The 15,651-nt window shown below is 37.7% G+C and overlaps 1 protein-coding gene across 1 annotated transcript in view; it reads left to right on the top strand.

Moving 5' to 3' along the window:
- Positions 1-82: 82 nt before the first annotated feature.
- NUP133 (nucleoporin 133) overlaps positions 83-15,651 on the top strand; it is a 31,127-nt gene continuing 15,558 nt past the window's right edge. Inside the window, exons 1-15 of the mRNA XM_030945845.1 lie at positions 83-962; positions 2,106-2,224; positions 3,020-3,123; positions 4,151-4,258; positions 5,804-5,935; positions 6,324-6,494; positions 7,121-7,276; positions 7,372-7,442; positions 8,021-8,168; positions 9,002-9,149; positions 9,801-9,958; positions 10,698-10,789; positions 13,083-13,246; positions 14,650-14,744; positions 14,861-15,085. Of these exons, the coding sequence (XP_030801705.1) occupies positions 778-962; positions 2,106-2,224; positions 3,020-3,123; positions 4,151-4,258; positions 5,804-5,935; positions 6,324-6,494; positions 7,121-7,276; positions 7,372-7,442; positions 8,021-8,168; positions 9,002-9,149; positions 9,801-9,958; positions 10,698-10,789; positions 13,083-13,246; positions 14,650-14,744; positions 14,861-15,085 (2,076 nt within the window). The 5' untranslated portion in view covers positions 83-777. The remainder of the gene's footprint in view (positions 963-2,105; positions 2,225-3,019; positions 3,124-4,150; positions 4,259-5,803; positions 5,936-6,323; positions 6,495-7,120; positions 7,277-7,371; positions 7,443-8,020; positions 8,169-9,001; positions 9,150-9,800; positions 9,959-10,697; positions 10,790-13,082; positions 13,247-14,649; positions 14,745-14,860; positions 15,086-15,651) is intronic.

Below are 15,651 nucleotides of genomic sequence, written 5' to 3' on the forward strand. Positions count from 1 at the left end.
AGAGGGTGGTACATACTTACCTTCTGAAAGCTTTTTCATGCCAATGATTCCATTGAGCATTTAGTTCCCCTTGAAGGCTACAATCTATTTTTATACCACAAAATAGCTGTAATGCATGGTTGTTATTTACCATAGATGTGAAACATGCCAAGGTCTGCATGGTATATGGTTTTGCATAATTGTTTATTTATTAGAAATTTGGGGACAAACACAGGTATGCACAGGCTGTTTTAAAGATAAGGCAACTCCTACTGAAAAATGCGTCCTTCCAAATGGTATTTGAACAGCTGCTTTTTGAACATATCCAGCTGGTTAGTGCCAGCGAATCGCATGAACTCAGCGAGGGATGAGTTCACACCCACCCCATGAATGCTCCTGGGAACGCCCCGAAGGACGGAGCATAGCTTCAGGAACATCTGAGCGACAGGACCGTGTTTCAGTTTGGCGCTGAGGGCCGACGGCGCTGAGGAGCAGCCCAGGTCGCCATTCACCGCCTCAGGGTCCGGCCGCGCACCCTGCACCAGCGGCCGCCGTGGGCTTTCTGCCGCTCCCCAAGAGGGGCCGGGCCGCCCCGCGCTCGGATCCTCTCGGCTCTGTTCGGCTCCACCCGGAGCTGTTCGGCTCCTCCCAGATCCTCCCGGTCGCAGTCGGCTCCGTTCGGCTCCTGCCGGTCGCGCTCGGCTCCCGGCAGTTCCCGCGCGGCCGCGCTCCGCGGTGACGCGCTGAGAGGGCGCCCGGCGGGAGCGCCGTGCCGGTGCTGCTTCCGCGTCCTCAGCCATGTTCCCGTCGGCTCCCGCCTCCCCGCGGACCCCGGGCGGGTCGGCCCGCAGGCCCCTGGGCAGCGCCGCGCCCAGCCCTCTCTCCCGGCCGGGCGGTAAGAAGGGCCTGCCCGTCGTGGCGGCAGCCGCCTCCCCGGTGCTGTTCTCGCCAGCGGCGCGGAGGAGCGGCTCCCTCTCGGCTCGGTGAGTCCCGGCCCTCGCCGCAGAGCCGGCCTCGCTGTTCGGTGGCAGAGCCAGTGTGGGGTACATTACAGTACTGTATATTAAAGCGGTACACGTACGGCATCACGTGTTCGGCGTTATGAATACCTCTTACTAGGTTTTGAATTCGCGGGTTCCTCAGATATGTCCCTGTGTGATACAAGTATGATATATGAAAATTATAAGAACTTCCGTATTTATAAGGAAGATAAAACAGTCAAAGTTCAGGCATTTCACAGCCGCCCCTCTCCCCAGCTTCTTCCCCTCTCTTCTCCTTTCCATACGGATCAAAACTGAGATACGGCATGAGCCCCAGAGCAGTTTCAGGCTACATAATCTCTTTTCTTGGGAGCAGCTCTTTGTTGTGTAGTTGAGATAAAAAGGATTGCCCATGTTCAGTTTTGGGGAGCTTTTACTTCAAACCTGCTTAATAATTTTTGCTAACTGAGTGCAAGGATTGTCCACTAGCTATGAATCAGCTTTTGCCGTTTCACGCAGGGAGGTCTGAGGCATCATTGTGAGGAGAAATAAAAAGAGGGCATTAACTTGTAAAAGCAGAGAAATTTGCCCACCTCGTTGTGTTCAGAAGACAACACAGACCTGTGCTGTTCCAGAGAGAGGAGGTGGGGAAAGATGCAAAGCTGCTTTTATAAATGGTAGGAAATGCAGTCTCCAGAGCAAGCTAAGGGTGGCAGAAGTGCTGTTGGATCCGAGCTGCCATGGCTGTTTAAAGTGTTGTTCAGTGTGTGCTGCCCTGCAGTGCCAGTGCTAGGGGTGGAAGTAGTCCCTGCAGTCAAGGGAGAGCTTCTGCTGACATTGTGAATGTCTTTATTCTGTAGATAAACAGAGTGTAGAGAAGTTGAACAGTGATTTTGTTGCTGGTGGAGCATATTCAAAGTCAGTTAATAATGCATATTCAAAGTCAGTTCTTTAAAAATAAAGAATTTAATGACAGCTAGCGACTTGTAAGGAAGCCACCAAATTATTGCTCTAGGTGGTGTTCCCAGAGAAAGCATGTTTATTTTACATAAATCTGTTTCTAAATAGATACTCATGAAGTAAATGCCTGCTGCAACTGATGAATAAGCAATAAAAAGTTAATTGTAACTTTTTGTTTTGTTTAAGAGCGACTCCTACTAGAGTTATCCAGCTTCCTACAGGAACTGAGACTATTAACTATGATGTTAAGGCTTTTGGATCCTCTCTGCCTGTTAAGGTTATGGAAGCCCTGAAGAAGGCTGATGGTAAGAATTTATGTTATTTTCCCCATGAAAATTGACAGGTGAGAGAATTCTTAACGCATCATTGCCATTGAAATGCTGACTTTACAGGGGAAGCTAAAATGTGTGCCTTGCTTTGAATCCAACCTGGTTATCTCTGTAACAATAATTATAATAATGCCCATATGGGTGTGAATGCATGAAAATACCCTTCAGGTGCTGCTTATGCAATTTATTGTGAAAAAATAAGGGTATAAGGAAAGCTAATAGTAGGTTTTTAGTAGCTTTTACTTATTGGTTCTTCATTACCTTTTTTGCTTGTTTTGATTTTGCTATGTCCTAGAGTGGATGCTTAATATTTTTCTTTATTTCAATTCCCATTTGTTATCTCTTCCAAAGGTTTGTATCCCTAGTGATACATACCTTTCCCTGAGTTCCAGAAATTGGTCTCCTGAACAATTTTTTCTCTGTGGATAAGTTTTTCCTTTATAGTAGATACAAAAGGAACCAAATATGTATCTTAAAAATTATGTTAAAATTGTTGAGTGATTTACAAAGCTATTATAGCCTGCTCTAAATACATGGAAATGGGTTTTGGGGTTGTCTTTTCATTCTCAAAGCTTGAGGGCTTATCAAGTGGATTTTTAAACTAGATGTAGTAATTTATGTTAATCACATAGACGGAAATTCTAACATGAAAACTAGTTTAATAGAAAATATTTCTTATTGTCATATAAGAATGAAAGTTTATTGGTTTAAATGTTACTCTGCAGTGTTTTAAAAATCTGAATGCTTTAAAGAAGTTACTTTTTTATGTAGCTGATGACCAGCTCAGTGTTCAAGTGGATGAAAGTGGATGGGCCTGGCTAGTTCATAAGGAGAGGCTGATTATTTGGAAGATTGGTCAATCTGCAGTAGCTAAGGTAACTAAAGAGTCAAGATGGAAAGTCTATATTTTTTGCTGTTTCAACTGTGGTCATGCAGTTATGAGGTTGGGGGTTTTTTTCAGCTGGAGTTTGTCTGGTTTCCCCCAAAAGCAGCAGGATTGATATGAAGTCATGCTAACAACAGTAACTGAAACTCAAGCTTTTGAGAGAGCTTATAATTTTTATATTCCTCTCTTCAGTTTTAATTGTCACCTTGGCACTAAGGTTAATTCTTTATCTTTTAATGGATGTGGCTCTTAAGTTAGATAGACTTGATTAAGCTTATTTTGATAATTAAAATCTAGTTGATATGTTATGGATTGGTTTAGATTATTCTGGGACCAATTTTCAATTTGCAACAAGCCCCAAAAACACGGTTAATTTCCGAGGTACTGAATATATGTTTCACCTAGATTTCTAAGGTCAAGAATTTTTGTATCCCCTCTCGGCAGTATTTCTTTCAGCATCATTTCAGTGATGGTCGGAGAGAAACAAAATCAAAGTTAGAAAATCAGTTTCTTTCAAACAGGACAATGTATGTTCATTATACAGGTCCTGCACTTACAGGGGAGTGTCAGGTACACATTCTAGCACCAGAAGAGATTTTTCAAGGGATTAAAATTTTTCTGGTTGTTTAAATTCAAGGACGTAGGGGAGTGGGAAGTGTTTCCCCTCTCTACCCTGTTAGTACTTAGTAAGTTCTCCCAACCATTTCTAGTTTAATTTTTTTTAATATTACATTAGGGAATGGTCAAATAATCCAATATTGTAGTGTTGTGAGAAACACTCAGAAATAACTAAAGAAAACCAGTGATATTTGAAAATTTGAAGATGGTTTTTAGCTGTTTTTTGGTTGTGACAACCTTGTTGAAATTGTTTCATGACTTTTTTTGGTTCCCTTACACTGAGTCTGACTTAGTTGAAATGTAGTTTTTAGCAGGGTCAAAAAGTCCAAAGATTTTGTGGCAGAGGAATAAGTTCTTCCAGTCACCTATTTATTATGACATCTCTTTCTTTCTTCCAGTTATCTCTGTGCAAGGAATTGCAGCTGCCACCCAGTGACTTCCAATGGAGTTCTAGTTTAGCAGCTATATCTTGTCTCAATTCTTCAGGTGAAGCACCTTCTCTTCAGGTGACCAAATTTTAAATTTTAGTGTTTAAAAGTGCCTTAAGAATAACTTTGAATATATCCTTTCTTGTCAAAAGGATATATTCAAAGTATTTGAAAACATTTGATGGTATGCTATCTATTCAAAAGGTCAGGATTGATAGTTGGCAGTAAATACCTTTGGACTAAACACACTTCTGCTAGTCCTGTTAAATTGCACCTTGTGCATCCTGTAGGATCAGATTAATAATAGTTTTTCTAAGGATTACTTGAGATGCTTTCATAGCAAACAACAATGCAGTAAACTCAGAGGTGTTTTGTTAACAAACACCAGGGCAATCAAAATGGGGTCTGACCAAGTGCAGTTTAATTGGTGGCTGAAAAAATTGTTCTGTGGATTAATTCCCAGTATCCATAGATGAGAGGCAAACCCCAGCACCCTCCCTTGGCTGCTCTCTGTAAGGAATTTGACACTGGAAGGACAGGCTTAATCTGTCTTGACTGATTGGTTTCCTAAGTGGTGTTTTGCCGGAGTTACTGTATTAGAGGGTGAGGTTCGAAGATCAGTTGTGTTCTGAAAGTGTGCTAATGTGTCTGTTACTATCATTCATGAAAAGAACCTCTCACTTTCAGCTTAGATTTCAGTTAATATGTGTGATGCTCTGATAAAACTGGCCAAGAAGCTGTGTTTGGAAGTAAGCAGCAGCACAGAATATGTAATACGATCTTTTCTTTTGATTTGTTGATGTGTTACTCTTCCAGATGATAAAATGCAATCTTAGTTTTTTGGGATTATCTCATGAAACCTGAAATGTTTGGACTTATTTTAAGAGGAAGTAATACACCTAACCCTAAAGCTTTATTATAGTTTTTGATTTCACCATTCTTTAACTTGTGAACTGAAAGTCAATGTCTAGTAAAAAATTGGTTAGAAAACGCCAAGGAGCTCTACAACAACTCCCAGCTACAGTTTTTCTACTGTTCTGTGATTTTTACTTTTTTTTGACAACCAGTTGATAAATACAATGCTTTTCTCTAAATCTCTAACAGTCTCTTGCTTCACACTTTTATTTTGGTATCTGTGATTTCCTGAGTTACATTGTAGGCCTATGCCTTTGAAAAGAAGAGCTGCCATGTGATTTGATATTTCTCTTAAAGACACTAGAGCAGATTCTTTGCTAAATTATAGTCTGTATTTGAAGCCTTCTATAGTAGCTTTTAGCTCTTGGCATCTGAAATTCTCCATAGGCCCTTTTCTGTTTTACAACTGTAAATTTTGTTTGCATTTCAGCAGCAGACCCTGAATTATCAGGAACAAGAACCAGTAGAAAGTATTCATTAGGAAAATAAATGTGTATAATATTCCCTGCATTAATTAAGTTGTGCTGCAGAATATTTTTGTGATTCAGTTCCAGGTCTATCAGTGTGCATCCATGTGTATTTGCTACTTTCTTGTGTCTTTGTCGCCCACAGTCTTGATGTGTAAAATAAGTTAAGTTAGAGCTGCAGTCTGATTTAATATTATTATCATCATCTTGCCTGTTCTCTTAATTGCTTTTTCACTTAAAGTCTCTGGCAATAATGGTTGCTACCAGTGAAGGTTCTGTGCGCTACTGGCCCAATCTTGCACATGAAGGATCCTATACAGACACTTTCACAGACTTTGGAGGCTCTCTGTGCAGTTTCCTCACAGCAGTAAAGGTAAAACTGTATGATTTTTATTAAAATACCGGTTTTATTCCTAATCTAAAGATGGAAAAGCATGCTCTACTTTATTAGTCTTAAATCTGCAATAAATGTGGTGAAGGTAACACTATTTTTTGTCATTAGATTCCAAGGATTATGTGAGAGTTTAGTTCTGTTTTTTAACTGAAATTGAGTTTCATAGATAAAAATGTTACATAAAGTTAAGAAAATGAGTCTCTGCAGTGCTAAGTACCTGTGAGATGTTTGTCTTTTTCTAAGGATGCCTTGTGTCTTGTTCAGCATTTACCCATATGAGCTGTCATAAGGCATTTTAGCTGACAGTAGAGTTTTCTAGAATGTGATTTGAAGTTTTTTTAATGTAGTTGCTTTCTCTTTTTGTTAGGGGGGAAGCTTTATTTTATCATCTTCCAGAGGTCAACTAGTCCGGTTGATACCTGATAGTTCTGGCAAGATTCATCAACATGCCCTGCCACAGGGGCAGGGCATGTTTTCTGGAATTGGTAGAAAGGTTTCTTCTTTCCTGGGTATATTATCTCCTGGAAGTGATGCAGTGGTAAGCTTGAGAAACATTAATCTTCTTTAATTTCTCTTTGTAATTTCTAGCCTGTCTTTAAGAAAGGAAAAAGAAAAGATTGTATAAAGATGTATGATGACAAAAGACATGACTCACTCAGCTTATTTATGTTACTTATATTTCTTTGAAATTTGGAATAAAAACAGATACCAAATAAATCTTTATGTTTTGTGAAGGCAAATGCTGGTTTACTCTTTAGCTCTGAATAAAAGGCGACTTTGGAATAGTAGTCCTTTCCGGGGAACATACAATGGTTGCATGTCCTGCCTCTTTCTAGTGATAGCCTCGTTACTAATTGAAGAAACCACCCTGTAATTCTTCTTTTCTGATTTAGCACTGCCAAGGGTTGATGATTGGCTTGAGTTTTGTCAGTGAACTCCACAGAAATTGGCAGGAAGTACAAGAAATGTATTTTAGTGTGGATGTTCTTTTATCTATAAAATAAGACTTCTCTTGGAAGTTATCATAATGCTCTTCCTGAGTGCAACTTTTGTAGATTGTCCAAGGAAGTGACTCTTTGTGGACTGAGGGTGATACAGATTATTCTACCCAAATATTCAGGCTTTCCTTTAACTTTTTTAGCTTTTTCATTTTTTTAAATGCAGATTTCTAGTGTTCTTTGGGATAGAGAGAGGTCAAGCTTTTACATGCTAACAAGTTCAAATCTAAACAAATGGGAGATCGATGATTCATCAGAACGTTACATTCTCAGCTGGGATATCAACAGGATCCTGAAAGAACATATTACAGATGCAATTTGGGTAAGAGCCAGCCCAGCTGGAAAGGGTCAGTGTGTTTGTTTTAATTGATAGCCTGTTTTTATTCAGTTACACAACAGATATATTTCTTTTTTTAGGGATCTGAAAGTAACTATGAAGATATTAAAGGAGGAGTAAATATACAATACATGGATTTGCAACAGAATCGGTAAGGAAGTGCACTTGCATCTGGTAAGACCTTCCTTAATGAGATTAATCTGTTCTGTTTACCTGCAAAAATTTCATGTGAGGAATTGCAATTTAATTTTACTGGAGTGGAACTGTTGATAAAATAAGCACTTTATATTAGGTAATTAGGTTATCCTATATTTCATGCTATTATCTTTTTAGCAGTACAAATCTTTACCTGATAATAATTCCCTTTACTTTTTTTAGTGTCATTTTATGAAGATTGTATATTTATTTTGTCTGGATTTTACAAAGATAAAAAATAAGCAACTGTAACTTGTTCCAGCAGATGCAGAGAATTTAGTATCTCTTGCATTTGATTTAATTACATGAAATTACAATTGTCTTGGTTCAGTTTTGTACTGCAATGTGAATACTGTTAATAAAGCAACTTGGAAGAACAAAAAGCATAGTTTTTCTTTCTAAAAGAATAAAAGATTGAACAATATCTAGTTGAGATTGTAGTTAGAAAACTTTTTTGTTTTGAGTGATAATTTTTGAGCAAGTAAAGTTATGTAATAATCATCTCTCAATGGTGTGGTATCTGTTGTTGAATAGTGATGGGCTGGTCATACTCGCTGCAGCATGGCATCCTGGAGATCGTCCATGTCTTGTCTACTACACTCTGATAACAGTAGAAGATAAAGGCTGTCAGATGTCTGATGATGTTGTTGTGGAGGTCACACAGTATAATCCAACTTTTCAGGTATGCTAGTGGAGGTTCTGATACCGATTTAAGATTAAGTTCAGTGTCAGGTTTTTGTCTAAAGGAAAATCAGTTTCCTTTGGAAGTATGTATTTGTAATACTCTGAGGAAAATGTGTACCAGCATCTCTTAATGTTTAATACTAACTGTATGTAAAGTTTATGCTTTGCATTTTAAGTTATAAGATAAAACCGTCAAAAATAAGTATAGTAAGTGTAATCTGATTTATTTTAATTTTTGTGCTGTCTTTGAAAGTTTCTACGGAGTGATTTTATCATATGCTCTTGTAATCCATTTAGAACAGATCTCAAACTCTGACACTCTTGTTGTGGGACAAGGAATTATGAGATCTGTTTTTTGGTCCTTGCTGTGCAGCTGGCTTGCTCAGAGGGGAGGACGCATTGGTTGTGTGTGGAGTACATTGTCTGTACTGTGTCTTCTGGAAGCATAAACCTGGGGATTAGATTGCTTTGGTAAACTTCTTCCACTCTCTCCCCACTGCCTGTAATGGCATCTTAAAGCTAAAAGGTAGAAGAAGAGTGTGAAAACTGTTGAATAATTGATCTGTTTACTTACCTCTCCATGTGAAATTAGCAAGAATATAATGCATATGGAAGGGGAAAAAAACAGGATCTAAAATTTTAGGGCTAATTAAAAGTGATATTATTTGTTTTTTTAGGTTGTAAGTTACATCCATGCCTCATTGTTAAAAAGTAAAACAACTTCAGGCAGCATTTTTAGCAAGTTCAGGCAGCAAATTTTTAGCATGTAAAATTTTAAACGTTTAAGGGATTGATTACACATGTGATATTGTTTGTATTCAACATTTTCAGTCAGAAGATGAAGTGTTGTGCTGCCTGGTAGTCCCAGATTTCTTCAGCCATGCTGCTTACCTTTACAAGGAAGATGAAGTGTTTGCTTGTTCCACTGGAACTGGCAGAGTTTCCTTACCACAGGAAAAAATCATATTTGGCATACAAGGTAACTTGCTGTGGAGGGAAATCACATTTTGTTGGTACCTCTTAATTCAATATTTTTACAGTATTTAGATATCTCAGAGAGCAGTGTTGTATTAAATGTTTCAAGGTGAGATTGTCTCTTGGGTATATGGAGAAGTGCTGATGTGACAGCCAGTCACGTTGTTACTCTATGGAGTTTCAAATCAAAATGAAGCAAATCCCTGTTCTTGGTATATGAAAGGATGGAAAGTTTTGCTTGTGGGTCTTTTTCCTTGGTTTTTCTCTTTCTTAACGTGCACTGTGGGTTGATATTTTTCCTTGAAGTTAATTCAGTGCCAGATGTCTCTAGGTATGTCATCCATGACCTTCAGAGGTGTTTTGAAGTACAGAAGGAGCATCAGTCCTTAGGTAGAATTTGAATTAAATGAATCTTGAATTTTTTTCCTTGTTTCTTCTCTTTTCTTCCTTTTTTTTTTTAACACTTGCAGTATCTGGAAGTCTACATCTAGGGTAGCAAATAGTTCCACAATTTTTCTAAGTCAGGTGCAGTTACCAATTACCGTTGGTTTATTAATGACAAAAGGCAATAATTGTTTATGAAACTCTTAGGTTTTGGCCTTTAAATAAAGTGGTAATTATGTGCTTGCTTTTTTTCCCCCTCTCCTTATTTTAGGAGATAGTATTTTAGGAGCAGGTTCCTGTAATAGCCTTCCCATCTTCTTTGCCAAAAAAAGTGGACTTGTCACTATCTTGTCCAGGGAAAATATTTCTGTGCTTCCTGAAGACCTTGAAGATGCCTTGTCCTCTTCTATTGCTGGACCAAGAAGCGAGGTAATGGTTATTTGCTTGTCTGGTTGAAAACAGGGTACAAATAAAGTGGTTTTTTATGTCACTTTTGAGTTTTCATTGTGGAAATCCTGGCTTGTTTGGGTTTAAAACTTTTTTTTTTAATAGAGACTCAAACACTTGTAATGAAAGCAGTTTTCAAAACAAAAATTTTTGCATCTGCCAGTTTGAGTAGTATTTTTTGGTGTTGTTTGTTTCACAGTTGAGATTTCCATGAAATTTGCATTTTTTCCTTATAGGTGTGTTGCTGTCAATCACTAGGCCTAATATAACACTATAATCAGTTGTTACTATTAGCTGGTATTTTAGTGGAAGTCCTTTGTGTGATTGAGCTGATGAAACTGTTTTTCTTAACAAACTAGTTTCTAGTTTAGTTTGTCTACAGTTAAACTGTTTTTGTGGTGATAGTACTCAGGAATACCTTTTGAATCCTGTCAAACATGGTGTGTTTCAATCTTCAAATAATTTTCATTAAAAATCAGATGGGCAGAGTAAGTTGGTGTAAGTTCCTTTGCAGATGGTGTGAATTTTGGTCAAACCTCTGTGTCACTTCCATTATAATGTATCTTAGAGGTTTATGTTTGACGTACTAAACACAACTGGTGTAATTCCAGTGGTAATTGTATTTTAAATCTGTGGCATTACTACTTGAAAAAATTATTTTTATTTCATAAAGAAGATTATTATTTGTCTTGCAGCTGAAGTTTTTATTTTTCATTTTCAGAGTCCGGCATTTGATGCAACTGGTAGGCTAGAAGTTATAGCTCAAGAAGATAAAACCAAATTATTGAAAGCTGCTTTTCTACAGTACTGCAGGTAGAAATTGCACTTCATTTTTGAGACTTTATTTGCTGTGCTTGAAGGCGCTCTGGTATTTGAGTAAGAGATTGTCTTGGTTAGGATATTCCTTTGCTATTTTAGTTGCAGCTTTTTTAACGACACACATCTTTATTAAGAAAGCATTAAATGCACCTTGGGCCAGTGTAGAAGGGATATGTGCTCGAAAGTAGCAGACTTCTGTAATCTCAATCACTTGTCACTTGCTCTGTGTAAATTCTAGGGGTACGTTTGTGCCAGTGAAACAACTTTCAGTTTTGCATTTTGACTTACTTATTCTTTAGTAAGTGTTGTTTTGTTGTTGAAGAAACTTTTTTGTCCTCATTTTTATTTGCCTGGCTGTTTTCAGTAATACTTTTGAGTGTACTTATGGCTATGAAGGATAATTGGTATGGCAGACTTTGGGCAGGATGATGATTTTTTTCCAGATTGACTGATATGGAAGAATTAGTGGAACAAAATACCCTGTTTGTCAAACTATCCTGATTAAATCAGTTGGAGTGTGGGGAGGCATGTGATGCTCCTGCCAGGTTTGATGTTGAGATGAGTGATGTAAACAAAGAAGGAAAAGGAGAAAGAAGATAAACACATCTGTAGGCTTAGATTAATTATATTTAGAGGGGATTGTTGTCAATATTTATGTATTTAAAAAGCAAAGCAAACAACCCACACACCCTCTTAGGACTAATCTCCTTAAAGAGTCTTAGAACTTGGAAAGAACAGGTTCAAGATGAGAAGAGGGTAGGAGTGCTTTTGCCATAGAACTTCACATGAGGTAAAAAATAATGAAGGGGATTAGGTACAGAGAATAAAGGATACCAATACAAGATTTGTAAACAGGCATAGAATTTACACAAATTCTGCTTGTGTTCAGAAGTGTCATTAAACAGAAACTACTGAACATGGCTGGAGTAGTTGTGGTCTGAGAGCACAGTTAACAAGCAGTGTCATTGAGGATGTGTACAAGGGGGTTGGAAACAGAAGGAAGTGGGAGGTAGTAAGGAAAACAGTGTGAAACAGTATGAAAGTTATTTGGAAGTTATTTCAATAAAAATCTGGGTTATATTTATGAAACTAGAAGAAAATAATAATTTTATGTATATAGTAGTTATTCTGAATTTTTTTCCAGAAAAAAAATAGTCTGGTAAAATGAATGGAGCAGTCTTCCTCTGAACAGATGTAGCAGTGGCCTGTCCAGATGGCCAGTGAGTTGATGCAGACCAAATAATGGAAGGTTGTGCAGCCGCTGGAGGTGTAAAGTGTACCAGCTGTGCAGTGAACTCTGGCAGCTTTGTAGACCTTGTAATCTTTAGAGGGGATAGGAAACTCTATGGAAAGATCAAATTGACATTTTTTCAGGGCACTTAATGATTAGAAGGAGCTAATAAAGTCCCATGTAATTTCCTTAGAAACACATCCTGCTGGGTAGTAAAGATGGGACTTTCTTTTTTAATAGAAGATTCAGTTTATTCCAGTTTTTCAAAAGTATCCTTTGTTTTAGTTTACCTTTGTGCAATTTCTGGACGCACTGCTGTGTTGTTTTGTTGTTTTTTTTTAATTCGTGGACATCTTGGTCATTTAAATGTTCAAACTGAAAATTTCATTAAAAATATAAATACATCCAATGTTGGACTGACAATATCCCTTCTCAATCAGAATACTATAATTTTTTAGTCACAAAATCAAATCCCTGGGTTTTGTGTATATTGCATAATTCTTACATAGAAGTACAACTTCATGCCTTGAAGGTCTGTGTTTGGTTGCTTCTTACTCTTTGACTTACTGATATGAATAAGAGAGGATTCTTTGAAATGATAGGAAATAAAAATAATGCATTATATTTGCTGAAGCATTTTCCTGAGCTTTTATGAGCTTCCCCTCTATTGCCATTAGTGGGAATGATTGAGAAAATGAGAAAATTGTAAAGCAAGCAATAGAAATTTAGTGACTTAACTACTAGATACATCCAGGCTTAGCTCTATGTGATGAGTCTTTTCTCTTGAATAATAATAATAGAGGTAGTAATAAAAAGTGTGCCTTGACTCCTTGCTTGTGCTTTTTTGATTGATAAGTTGTGCGGCCTTCTTGCTTTTAAAGAATTGGAGTACCTTTTATCCACAGTTAGTTTAGAGAGAGTTCAAAAAATGCTTGATGTATATAATCTAAAAAGCTTCACAAAAAGTGTATCAGAAAATCCTGTTAACTGAGGGGTTTTTTCTCTATGATCCTGTTGGTTGATTTTATTTAGCGTATTTTGTTTCATTTATTTCAGGAAAGATATAGTCAATGCACAAAGCACGGTAATGGAGCTCTTTCCAAGTAATGCAGATTTGGAATCTGATGCTGAGCTGGATAGAGCAGTGACTCAGATCAGTGGGGACTTAATGGATGATTACCCTGCCTCTGATCCAAGATGGGCTGAATCTGTACCTGAAGGTAAATATAACATGTTGGTTTTTGAGCTTTTTGGTTTGTGGTTTTGTTTGTTTGTTTTGCTGTTGTTATTTGGTTTTATTTGTTGTTGTTGTTTTTTCTGAAGTAGTTTCTATAATATTCTAGAGAACATTATATTTTAAGCTTTGCAAGGAAGGCATAAGTGTCCCTTGCCCTCTATCACCACTAGATACATTTCCAGAAAGACTTAAAGATGCATCTTTTGATATTACCAGATAAGCTTGCAGTCTGCTGTGATTAGTTCTTGACTTCATACAGTAAGCAGAAACATCAAGGAAAAAATATTTCTGAGAAGGGTATTTTGTGCAAGGATCAGGTGGTGCTACTCTAGTATTTCCATGATGCCTTGTGTAATTTGGAATAATTTTCCAAAAAATAGATGTGTTGTGAGAAAGAGCTTATTTGTTCATTCTTAGTCCCTTTGTCAGTGTGACTGCACAGCTTCTGTTCACCTTGGATTCTGGGTAGAGTGAACTGGTGTTTCTCTGGGGCTTTGGTATTTATATCTGCCTGAAAGAGGACTAGAGAAATTGGTTTATGGGTATTTGTTGTACGGAAAGGATTAAAGCAGACATGTTTTCAGCAAGAAACTTCTTTGTTCACGTGTTGGTGTCTCTTACAAGTTTTAATTTTAAAGGGGCCTCAAACCTCTAGGCAGTAGCTGCCAGTTACAGAGTAGAGGCTTAATTTGAAAGTTCATGTAAATAGTTACAGTTGGATGATGTTTTGTTGTTCGTGTAGGGCAGCCAGTTGGAAATTGTTAGGCATCACATCCTCACTATTTTCTGAATCATCTTTAATTTGGCAGCCTGCCTGTGCTTATTCCTGACTAAAGCCAGAAATGAAAATTGATAGCTTCTTGGAAATCATCTTGCTAAGTTTGCTCAGTGATAGCTCTTCCAAGTTTTTTGTCTTGATATTATAAGCACACTTAGTTTGTACAAAAAATCTGGATGCAGAGACAATTAGATCTATCAAATAGACTAGAGCCTGCTAACACTGTAGCTTCTAGTAGCTGTGGTCTAATGCATAATAAATTTAGCAATAGCTAGTCCACCACAAGGATAAAAATGAGTCTGAATCCTACTAAAACTAGAATATGCTCGTGAGCTGCTATTTTAGCAGCATAATGAATTGAATATTTCAGAATAGTACTGATCTAAAGATACTTTATTTCTTCTAAAAGCTTTTCTTCAGCCATGATAGAGTTGAAAAAGACAGACTAAAATAGCATCGTGAGCAGTATATAAATGTGTGTGCATACATTGTAAAAAGTACCAGTGTGGTACCGCTATAAAAATTGACAGATTAGTTTATCTCAGAGGCACAAAACATCCAGAAATTAAGATATCAAGTGCTCTGACCTAGGATTTTACCTTTTTTAGAAGCAGCTGGTTTCAGCAACACATCTCTCATTCTTCTTCATCAGCTAGAGGATAAGACAAAAGCACACTCGTTCTTCATTGAGTTTCTTCATCAGGTAAGTCCTACTGTTCTTACAGTATCAGCACACACAGTTTATTACTTTGTCTTGATTCCTCTAGAACACTGTTTAAAGTGCATGAGGTGTTTTGTTTTGGTGTTTTTTAATAAAAGGTTGGTGTGTTTGAGCGTCTGGGCAGTTTTCCAGTGCGAGGAATGCCGATGGCCACCCGACTGCTGCTCTGTGAACACGCAGAGAAACTGGCAGCAGCTATTGTTCTCAAGAATCACCACTCCAGGCTGCCTGAGCTGGTGAATGCTGCTATACTGATTGCATTGAACAAAAGGGAATGTGATGTTCCACCAAGCCTTACCCCTGCTGATGTGTTCTTCAGAGAGGTAAGAAACCTGTCCTTCCTGAATTACTGTATAGCCTTGCACTTAGTAAATGTTTCTGTGCTTTGAAATACACTTTGAAACTTTTCCCTGTAAAACTGTAAAAATCAATTCAGCTTTACACAACTACCCTTTAAATAGGGATAATGTGGTAGTATTTTCCTCACTTTGGTGTATGTACTTTTTTGTGTCTGTAGCTGAAACACAATTTCTGACAAATTTTATGTAGCAGAAGTTACAATTTCCAACTACCCAACATGGATAAGCAATGAAAAATTCTCTGACACATTAGAAGATGCATGCTAAATTATAATATTTAAGGGATGAACTGAAGATTATGAAGCTTTCCAGACAGGAGAGCTGCTTTGATGAGCTGTCCTGGATGAAATTATAAGTTCAGTCACTTACAATTTTTGTCCTCTCTAACATTAGTCAAGCTAAGTTAGTTCTCCGTTTATGCTGCGTTCCAGTCAAGTGCTCTGTCTTTATTTCTTTCTTCCTTCTTAAGAAGAACTATGCACAAAACATTTATTTTTAGGAAGTTTTTTACTGCAGAGAACAATAGTTGC

The sequence above is a fragment of the Camarhynchus parvulus genome, chromosome 3, assembly GCF_901933205.1.
Source record: "Camarhynchus parvulus chromosome 3, STF_HiC, whole genome shotgun sequence".
In the NCBI taxonomy this organism is placed as follows: domain Eukaryota; kingdom Metazoa; phylum Chordata; class Aves; order Passeriformes; family Thraupidae; genus Camarhynchus; species Camarhynchus parvulus.